Here is an 11,817-nt window from a genome sequence, read left to right on the forward strand (position 1 = left end):
CTTACTGGGAAATGCTCTGGTTGAGGTGAAGGGTAGCTGATCAGAGAGACATGAAGACCTCTCCTATCATCATAAGACAACCCATCCATAATTGCTTACTTCTGTGTGAACAGTGTGGTTTTAGCCACTGCACCAGAGCTTCATCTATTGGGCACATTCATGGGCCTTAGATAAAAGGATAAAATGGGTGGCATCATGTTTCCTTTCATAACCTTGCTGATGTGATTATAAATGCTTCAAATTACTTCTGGCACCAAAGTCAGCTACAGAAGCTGTCTGAGGGAATATCAAAGTTGATACTCCCAACCCTAAAGGGGTCGAGATTGTCTTCTGAACCTTTTATACCAAATGGCAGAAGGAGTTTGAAGTACTAGATGAATTGCTGATGAATTTCATCTGCTTGATGCTCCTGGTTCTGAGGGATAAGGTATCACTCTTGACAGCTACAAATGTTAGTAAGAGCAGCTGCAAAAGAATTAGTGTCGAAGCCACAGAAACAGGCCAGGAGCATCCCCATTAGTAGTATTTTATAGACAACATGATCTTATCCTAAATAACACCCTCAGGCTGCAACAACTTTACATAACACTGAATATAGTATACTAAACATCTATAGTAAAACTTAAAGATGATGCTAACCTTTAAGCAAAATATTTGTACCTGAACAATTAGTTTAAGTCTGTATGTTATGTCTTCAGCAAGAAACGAAGCTGCTTCATCTGCTAAACCAGAGATTCCAATTGACTCAGCAATTATTTTAATTGATTTAGATGACAAAACAGAGCCCACATGACTTTCAGATGTCATTCTATATGATCACTGAATAGATGAAATTTAAAGGACAAAAAAAAATAAATACTGAGAATATTTTAGACATGCAGTAACCAGGTTAGGTCTACAGCACTCATACTGTAATATTGTTTAAAAAAACACAAACAATTTCTTTTAATCAGTGTTAGTAGCACTTTTACATGACAAAATTTTAGGAGTATTTTTTAAGGATGAAATGTATGATGTGTGTGTGTATATACATATATATTCCCCGCCCATTTGTGTGATACATTGTTAAACATTATCAAATCAATTATTGTTACTTGATTTTGAAAATAATAAGTATCTTGGTAAAATCCCACCTAGAACAGAAACATCATCAGCTGTGGTATGTCCACAGAAAATGTACTGAAAGTTATCTTTCAATGAAGTAACAAATTGACTGTCATCCCAAAACCTCAAACAACCATTTTTTTTTCAAAGATTTATTAAAGAACATTACAAATGGTTGCTATTCCAATTTTTTAAAATAAGAAACATTCTTAGAGATGCCTTCATAATGTGTATTCTCTGTGATGGAAATGTACATTTTTAGTTCCTTTGTGTATGTTATAGATACTAGAGTCATGGTGTGCATTTGAGGTAATGTTTTATTCTTTTATTAACTGAACTTAAATCCTCCTCATAAACAGAGCCTGTAAAATACAAGCCTATTTGTATGTTTAGTTAACATTTGCTTACTAAATAATGGATTTTTAGATGGGATGGGGGGGGGGGGGGGGGTATTAGACCTATTAGAGTTTTTTTTTTCCAGCACAATTTCTTTTTCTACTGTGTAGTTTTCCTGGTGTTCACAACCGAAATAACTTTTTTAAGAACTTTTCACAGCTGTGTACGAAATATTTATTCGAGGACTTTTCACGGCTGTGTAAGAACTATCTTCACTAAATTTACTGTAGATCTAGACAAAAACTCACTAAAGTCACTAAAATTCGCAGACTTTTCACTGCTGTGAGAGAATTATCCTCACTGATCTAAGTCACTAATATTTGTGGACTTTTCACGGGTGTGTGCGAATTATGTTCACTAGATTCTAGCGTAAATCTGGAGCCTATATTCAAGTCACTAAATTCGCAGACTTTTCACAGCGGTGTGCGAATTATCTTCAATGAATCTACCTGTTTAATGTAAAGCAACATTTGTCAAATTGTAGGCCTTGCAATGTTCAATTTATTTTTCAAGGGAAAAAAATGGAATCGCATTGCATTTATTATTAGGCATATATAAATCAATAAGTTAATGACATTATATAAAAATACAAATAATGGAACTAACAGATGTCGTTTCATCTTCTAAGTAGGACTATACCAAGAATATAAACCATTTTCTTGATAGGCATCTACAACAAGATCTTTTTTTTTTTTGTACAAGACATTTAAAATCATTCATGCTAATGCAATTCTTCTTGACTTTCCTATCTTCTAAATTACAGACATGTATTGTCCTAAGCATATGTCAGAACAAATTTCTCCTGACTGGTATACACTGTTCTGATTATAATTTTTTCCTTGACAAAAATATGCCCTCTATAAAATATCTTGTTTAACACAAGATGATCATGCCAATTTACAGGTGTATGTACAATGTGTATGTACATTGAATGCCCCAAGCACTTCAGTACCAGCATCAACTTAATTTGCAAAAGTGTTGTTTTTTTTTTAAATTAGATGCCATAAAATGTATTAAAGCAGCTCAACATGCCTAGAACCCATGCTTAAGGAAGCAACAAAATAATTTTTGTGTGTATGAGAATGATGCAAGAAACGGAGCTTCATTTTGCCAGCAAGGGTGTGTCAGCAACCCCTAAAAGCCTGCAAGCATGATGCCTCTTATATCTTCATGACATAAATAAAACATTTACCGCTATTTTTGCTTTTCTTGTGACGGTACACATCGGTACAGTGTACTGGCACCTTTTTCAATGTGGGGGAAAAAAATATTACTTTACTTTTATATTTTAACGTTTATTATTAATTTATTAGTAGTTAAAAGTTCTATTAGGCAATCCATCACTGGGTACCAATCACCTATTTTTTACACACAAAAAAAAGCACTATGTATATATATATATATTGTTAGACACTTAGTTAGTATTTTTAGTTATGTAGAGACGCACCATAGTGGACGGGTTTTGAATGTGACTAGTGACCCTTTGATTTAGATAGGTTAGAGACTACTTAGAGACAGAAAATCAGTTGGTGATAGGATTCTATAGGGTTAGGACGTATTATATCAACAGAGACATCGACTGTGGCCTTTTGTGAATTAAACCTTATTCAAACTGTTCAACGGAGTTTCAGACTTGTCTCTTAACTGTTAAAACAAGAGGTACTTGTTTTGCTTGTGTGTTAATTGCACTGAAACAAGAAACTCATACATTTGCAGAGTAATCTGTCATAATCTGACTGTCATCAACAATTAACTACAAGACAAACAGGCATCCATTACAATATATATAATAATAATAAGGCTTGTCTTCGAGACCGAAGATTAGTGAGGAATGCAGTGTTTCCCATGGCTGGGCCACATCCATGGCAAGCATAACCATTGTCCGCAGGTGGTTGATTTAGATTTTCTTTTCGCCGTCTGCATCTGTCCTTGGCAGCGGATTTTCTTTTGGTCTCAAAAGTGTATCCGGCGGCCTTTGTGAGTGACCTTCAGCTGTCTCGTTCTGAGGCAGCATTCAACCAGGTGGTCTCTTCTATGGCAGCTAAGGCAAGTTGGCGCCTAAGCTGGTCTTTGAAGCATTTCCTTGGGGCACCTCTGTTATGTCGACCACCTTTTAGCCTACCAAAAAAAGACTGCCTTTGGCATACAGTCCATCTATACTGTTCATACCGGCGTTCGCAAGGACATCGCTGTTTGTAGTGTGGTCTTACCACCGTATGTCCATGATGGAGCGCAAGCTAGACTAGTAAATAGTCCTAAATCTAGTAATGCTAGATGAAAGAAGTCTAGCGCTAGCTAGAAATGATCTAGATAGATCTAGAAATCTAGTAATACTAGAATTTAGAATACTACTATTTAATATATTTACTATTTAGTAACATTAATACACCATACTAGATCTATAGATTCAATACAGACTACAGAAAGTAGTATCCTATACCTAGTTATACAATATACAAATGATTTCTAGATTCTAGTGTTTAGATATAGATCTATACTAATTTACGCCAATTGAACATCGAACACCGAACACCTTCATGTTAAGATACTTCTTGAACACCCCACTGTATTTTTTAAACTTCTTCATTTCGATGAATATGACAAAACTAGTGCATTCCTATTGTGCATCATCCATTTCTTTATAGTTTAGATATATTTAGTTTCATTTTCACCCGAGGACAATTTTTTTAACTTATATTCAAAGTGCATTGTTAATATTGGTATAAAAACATCACTTTTCTTTACCTCTTGGGAAGAGTGAAGTAGGTCGCGGGTTAAGGGTATTTTTTAATGCCAATGATGCTTCAGCTCAACAAAACCAATATATTATGCTTCTTATTAGGCTGAGAAATATTTGCAATTATTTGTTGAAACTGTCCCTTGCTACCCAAACATGAAAATTGAGGTTAAATTAGGGAGTGTTTGAATGATATAAGCAATCTCAGCTTCGTAAAGAATCGAACACCATTTTAATGTTAAAAATACACATCAAAGAAGACAAATATTTAAATTACATTTTTTAAATTGTTATTTTTCAAAATAATGTAATACAAACTACATATATAAATTACTTATGTGTTACTATTTGTAACAGTTATTTGTAGTTTATTGTAAATATGCTTTTTTTTTAAGTAAATAGATTTACATCGATATACACAAATTGCACCCATTTTAAAATCATGATTTTATGACACATATACTTTGATGCTATTAATATTAAATTACAGAGCACACAGATAACCAAAACATATCCAGTTGTGTTGAAGAAACAGTCAAGACACAGTACCAAGAGATCATCAACAATTGATTGATCATTAAAATGTGATGTCAGCCTCAAATACAGAGTTAGTTGTGCTTCTAGATAATCTAAACCTAGACGTGTGGCGCCGGGTCTATAATTATTATTTTTTGCTTCAAAGCTCAAAATGCACTACAAAGACACATTATTCATTTGAAACATATAATAATGCCTCTCCTTACATAATTTCACTTTCCAACATTCACACATTTCCAGTGCAAGTAACAATTTCAAGACTCAATCCAAGTGCAGCCATCAGAATAACACACAACAAAAAAGGGTCAGTGATAGCGCAACACACAGGTGTATACCAGACCATCAACACAGCCCCAAAACATTGTTCAAGTTGTACTGAGAAAAATGTTGAGGGAAAAGAGGGGGCAGCCAATTACTGATTGATCGAGTACCAACGGTCAAGCCGCTAATTAGGTCACAAACACTAAGCGCGCTAGAAGTGTATTATATATATATAGATACGTTGTTTGTGTGTGTGTGTAACAAACACTAAGCTCTCAAATACATTTTTTTTGGCCAACAAGGTGGCTTGGGGAGGACGGATTTATCTAGATTATAGGTAACACAATTCACAAGTTATAATTAGCACCTTACACTAATGTGTTTCATCGGTTTCTAAGCAAAGATGGGCGATATGAAGCATGGGAAAATGACTAAAACCTGTTTGTCTTTTTCACGGCGTAAAAAGAAAATGATAAAAATAACACAATTTTAGGATTATAACACTTTTAAAACACCATACTTTTCATGTGTTTGAGAGTTTAAGGTGTTTGATTCTTGAAGGTAGCGCTGTAGCGGTAAAATGATGTTTGAAACTTTAAGCTCTTGAAAGCATCGACCTGACCCACTTTAACATCAAATATAATTTTAACTATGAGTAGTAATACAATAAAACAAATCTACTTTTTAAGACAAATGGATGAGGAGTTCATAGATACAATCAGTTTTTTCCTAGGTCTAATTCTTATGGAGATACACAAATTCAATACATAAAAAATGTCAGCGACTGAGCTTAACTTGTTCGATTGATGTCATTTAAACTCTAGATTTTAAATCTACTACATCTAGTAACTAGTAGTAGTCTGTAAGATAATATTATATATAGATTAGAGTTAATATAATAATATAGAGGAGGATCTTATATTTTGGACACCCCATCAAATTCTCCTTCATTGAACGCGTCACTTTTTTTTGTTTGTAATTCATTTGTTTTTATGTTTGGAGCAAAACTTGACGTTTCTGGACTGCGCATGTCCAATTTTAGATAAGTTTCGGTATTGATGTTCCGCTTACAAAGCAGATAGATGGCAGTTTTTTAGATTCTTGGTAACCACACATGTAAAGCTATTGTTTTAACCTCCCCCGGCAATTCATGTAAGGGATAAGGGCTATATTATGAGCCTGTTTGATTGTAGGCTGATGGGCATATCAAAATAAGCTTCCAAACATCTTTAGAAAGACATTCCATTCACATTTATACTGTTAGCTGTTAAATGAAATTAAAAAAGGAGCTGTCCCAACGAATAATAAGGAATTTAACTCATTCTCCTTCATTGGACACGGCAAAATCATATGAAATATTATTGGGATTAATAAATCTACGATTTTTTCAATGAATAAACATGACCTAGATCAAGATATCCAGAATATATAATTTATGAATGAAAGAAAAAGTGAGGGCTGCTAATTTGAAGCTAGAGACCATGCCCACTGAAGGTGATCACGCCAGGTGAGTTGGCGGTGAGGAGAGGTATAAACTAAGCGTGTATCAAACAGGTAAAGGGGGGAAGGGGGGAGAGAGTCATGAAAAGAATTATAAGCATCTATGGGAGGGAGAGGGTGTTAAGGTGTAACAAAACAACATCCAAATAATGAAAACAAGAAGAGGGTCCATGGATGGGAATTAAAAGAAGCCTAGTTGAAAATATCATGTTTACTAAATTATAATAATTAATTTATAGATCTATTTATAATCTATATATAGAGATTTATTTCTGTCTGTTTCTACACACATAGATTATAGGTATTTAAATAAACTATAAATGAGATATATACCAGTATATATCTATAATATATATATAGAGAGAGAGAGTAGGTACTTTGATAAAAAATTCAACTTTAATGAATCTAAATGAAACTAGTATAGTTAGATAGATCTTTTTGAATGGAGTTCATTGATACCTCATTTATGCTTCTAGGTTAATTAGAACATAAGTTATGACCATTTTAGTGTCGGAGAATTAGCCTATTAAAATACCCAAAAAATTGTGACCGAAAGGAGGAGCTTATACATTTAAACTGCTATAACTTTTTAACGCTTAAAGATAATGTAATGAAATTTTCCATAGAAATGCGCAATTATGTTCTGATAATTATGACAATTTTAAATCTGGGATATCTATTAACACTTTTTTGTGTTAAGCCCTTGATGTAGGGGTAGGTGTTGAAAAACGACAGAAACAGAATACATAGTCACACATAAATGGTCATAACTTTTAAACCAATAGAGATAATTGAATGAAATTTTCAACAGAAATGCATGTTTATGTGTTATTTATTTCTTCTTTATAATTCTGAGATAGAAGTTGAAACTTTTTTTTTTAATTTCTTAAATGTGGGTCGACATTTCGAAAACGACAAAAAAAAAACAAATGTTGACACTTAAATGGTTATAACTTTTTAACCAATAGAGATATGCAAATGAAATTTTCAACAGAAATGCATGAATATGTGTTATTTATTTATTCTATTATAACGCTGAGAAAGACGTTTAAGAAAAAACATTTTTCTTTGTTAACGTGGAACGACAATTTAAAAAACGACCAAATTTTATGTTGGTCATAACTCTTTAACCAATTGAGATATTTAAATGAAATTTTGAACAGAAATGCATGATTATGTGTTATTTGTTTATTCTATTTTAACACTGAGATAAGAATTTTTTTGAAAATTTGATTTTTGATAAATGTGGAATGACAAGTTTGAGTTTTTTTCGACAAAATATTATGTTGACACTTATGGTTATAACAACCAAAATTTATGTTGGTTATAAATTTTTAACTAATTGAGAAATTTAAATGAAGTTTTCTACAGGAATGCATTGCATGATTATGTGTTATTTGTTTATTTTATTATAATCTGAGACAGAAGTTTTCATTATGTTGACACTTAAAATGTTGCAACTTTTTTAGCCGTAAAATTACTTTTTAGGCTTTTAACTGAAATGAACAACTTTTTGCTGATACTTATAATAAACTTTGGATGAATAACATGTTGGAAAAACAACACAAAAATAAAAAACAAAAATTTCTATTTCATACTTTGAGAGCTGTAACATTTTAATCTAGACTTTAGAGATAATTATACAAGATTTACAAAATTAAAAAAAATAATAAAAAAAAAAGAGTATTTAAATTTACATATAATGTAAATAACAAATATAGATTTCTTGATGTCATCAGTCTGAGTGCGTTTGCAAATGTACGTCAGTATCCAAAGCTTACGAGGATCATGCATGATTGTTTGAAGATGAACATTGTTTGGGTGTACCCTATCTGTTTTGCTGAAATAGAATAAATACTTTTAATGCATACCAATATAGGCTTGCTGAAAAGGTAAAATTATCAAGACTTAATATAAATGGTTCATAGCACAATTATGAGCTGTATTGTGAAATTATATTTTTCACATTAAATAAATATCCCAGATATGCAACATGTTCCCTTAAAATAAAATATATCTAACTATTTGATGGGTAAGCACATAATGGATTTGTTTGTTGTTGGAAATTATCAATTGAAGTACTGTCTCTGTAGCACCTTACAAAAACCTTCAGCAAGTTTTTTATTGATCTCGATAAATACTTCATCAACAGTCACATTTCTCAGGGTTTTCAGAACGAGATCTTCAGTATCCAGAGTCTGGCCAAAGCAATCACTTAGTATTGAAAGGAGATTCTCTGGAGAATCCACAATGGCCTTTAGTGGCTTTAGTTTGTCAATGCAGACCTTCACATGAGAGATCTAGAAAACAAGAGAATAAATATAATAGCTGCATAAATGGTATCTTTAAAATGTTTCATCTTTCATTTTGTAGATCAGTGTCATCCACGGTCCAGTCAACATCTTGCCAAAAAGCCCTGTTAATAAATATAATAAATGTCAAAAGGGTTGAGACACCTAAAAAGGAATTGTTTTGAAACTATAAAAATGAATTTACAAAAGAAAATGTAAAAGTTATTACCTTAAAAGACTAACCGCTTTTCTGCAACAACAAGCACAGTGTTGTTCTGTGTTACCTGGCCTTTCAGTAGCCTCAACATCACCTTCAGGTCGCAACTTCTTCACCATACTAGGTCGTTCAGTGCTGTCTTGGGACTTGGATAGGTGTCTTTTTGCCAGCAGCATCGATAGAAATTTTTGTATCCAAGTAGGGTGCAACTAGGTGCCAGCTGCGGGTAATCTTCCTGCAAAAGTTCTTCACATCAGTCATATGCCTTCGAAACTTATTGTCAACAACATCGACATCAAGGCCTGCCATGCCCACATTATCTGGGGAAAATGTAACAAAAAAAAAGTTAGTTTTATTTAATTGTGAAAAAAAATGTTTCAAACAAAATTACACATAAGTACAATTTTAATAAAATGCAGTTTAAAGATTTTATTTATAAAAGGATATAAGACATTTAATGTAAAATAGAATGCTCAACTTCATAAGTCCAAGTCCAGCCAAGCCTTTACTTTAAAATAAATTTCTACAATTATCCTAAATCATATAGAGAATATAGTAGATTTAAGTAGATCTATAGATTAATATCTGAAAATTTATTTTCATTGAAATAAAATGATATTTCAATTGATTTGTGTTATATTTTGTTTATAACTTATATTTAGTAGTGATTATTATGGTAACTATCACTTAAAATTTTGTATTTATAAATTATTTTATAATTATCCCAATTATATTACCAGCCATTGCAAGAAATTTAACTAAAAACGAAAAATAATAATTGAACTAGTTTAAAATCATTCTAAAAATTTTAAAAATTGCATTCAAAATCACGGATGACTAAATAAAACTGTTCTTGATGATGGATTAAAAAAAAATCGATCTAACAAAAAAGCTATGCAGCCATTGATAACCATTGAATCTATCATTTCCGGTTAGTAATGGCGGCTGGTTTCGTTTTCTAGCCAAGATACCTGATGCACTGGGTCCGTTTTTACTAATAAAGTGGAACACTTATTGCGATAATATGAACAAAAATAGTTAGATTAGATATTAAGGTACACGGATTGACTTTAAAAAATATGCTTTTCAGAATAATAAAAAAATTATGGATGGTCAACTTACCCCTATGCTCAACACGCTGGAACTCCAATGAAGACGATAGAAAAGCACTGATATAAATCCAAAGAATTAACTGATATCCGATCCTTGAACAAACAAAGGGCTCTGACTATCCTTTTGTGTCTGATTTTGAAGACAAAACCAGACTGGAACGAAATCTCTATTGTTATCGGCTTAAATACTGCCGCACGAATACTACCGGTTCCGGTAACCAAAAAAAATCTCGCGCGACCGGAAAATCGAAGTATCTAAGAGAGAGTATGAGGCAATAGACTATAAATACATATATTGCTGAAGTGAATCTACTTCTTTTATTACAATCTAAATAATTTTTAATTAACACAGATATAATTTATTAGCAATGACATAATCACATTTTAGTGACGGTGCTCAGTGTCCAATGAAGTTTATGAAGGGGAAAGCACACAAACTGCGTTCAGAGTAGGAGCATGATGATGAAGTGACCCAATTTATTTTTTATTAATATAAAATCCTGACTATGAGTTATGTCATTTATGAGTGGTAATACAAAGAAACAGCTATTTTTATTGTTCATTAGTTGAAGAATAAGAATCTGCTTTCAATTTTTTTTAAGAGACGTAAATACACCAGCTAAAAGCGGAAATTACCTCTATCTATAGTATAAAAAAATTTCACTATATTTGAAAATATTTCACTATATAGACTATCACTATACTCTATGGTATAGATCTAGTTGAGTAGTTCCCCAAAGTGACAAGTTGGTGTTCAAATATAATAGATCTATATCACATTAACTTGATTAAGAATCTACTCACTACTGTAGATTTGTAGATCTAGGTTCTAGATTAGATCTATATTGTATATTGAATAATATTGGTCACTAGACGTGACTAGGTCACTAGACGTGACTAGGTCACTAGATCATCTAGTGACAAGAGTCTAACACTCTAACACTAACAGTCTAGACTATGACTATGATACTCTATCTACTAGTAGTAGATCTATAAAATCTATTTAACCTATTATAATTATAATAATAATTAAATAATAATATTATAAATCTATCAACAACATGTTGGCTTGTTCAGGTATGATTTCAGGCAACTTTTTCCTTTGCCAGCCTTTAGCTTTACAAGTCTATTAGATCTACGTATTAAGTATAATTAAGGTATTCTAGATAGTTTAGGCTTAGGTGACTAGATTAGTAGATTATACTAGATACCTATACCGGAGTATACCGGCCACCATGTTGTTTTCAAGCATATTGATCTCCCTTTATCTATATTGAGCTTTTAATAACTTTTTTTAAAAGAGTTTTTTGCTCTTATGCTGTCAACTTATGTTTTTTTTACGTTTATTTACTGAAATGAAGGTCCAGAATAAAATGTAAATAATGATTTGAACTCATTTCTTCTTTTTTTTCTCCTTATGAAATTATGAATTAAAAAAATATCTGGTTAACAATTAGATCTATAATTATCTATTACGTCACCAAGAAAAGTGAAATATTGATAAAATAAAAAAAAAATATGCATGCATATCTACATGTTTAATTATTTCTCTTTTGAACAAAATTATGTTGTATGACTTAAAGATCTATATAGAGCAATGACGTAGTACGGGATTCGTATTACTATAGGAAATAAAACATTTTATTTTATAAGGGTAGCAGT

At 32.0% G+C, this 11,817-nt stretch overlaps 1 protein-coding gene across 3 annotated transcripts in view; it reads right to left on the reverse strand.

The window, feature by feature from the left end:
• Nucleotides 1–11,509, reverse strand: part of LOC106062208 (transcription initiation factor TFIID subunit 6-like) — a 30,630-nt gene extending 19,121 nt beyond the window's left edge. Inside the window, exons 1-2 of one of the 3 annotated variants that reach the window (XM_056025708.1) lie at nucleotides 11,367–11,509; nucleotides 661–819 (exon numbers count right to left, since the gene is read on the reverse strand). In XM_056025708.1, coding sequence (XP_055881683.1) covers nucleotides 661–807 — 147 coding nt within the window. In that variant the 5' untranslated portion in view covers nucleotides 808–819; nucleotides 11,367–11,509. Of the gene's footprint in view, nucleotides 1–660; nucleotides 820–2,692; nucleotides 2,716–11,366 lie in introns of those variants that run through there. The other 2 variants (XM_056025709.1, XM_013220479.2) reach the window with 2 other exon arrangements.
• Between the last annotated feature and the right edge of the window lie 308 nt (nucleotides 11,510–11,817).

Source organism: Biomphalaria glabrata, chromosome 4 (genome assembly GCF_947242115.1).
Source record: "Biomphalaria glabrata chromosome 4, xgBioGlab47.1, whole genome shotgun sequence".
NCBI lineage: Eukaryota > Metazoa > Mollusca > Gastropoda > Planorbidae > Biomphalaria > Biomphalaria glabrata.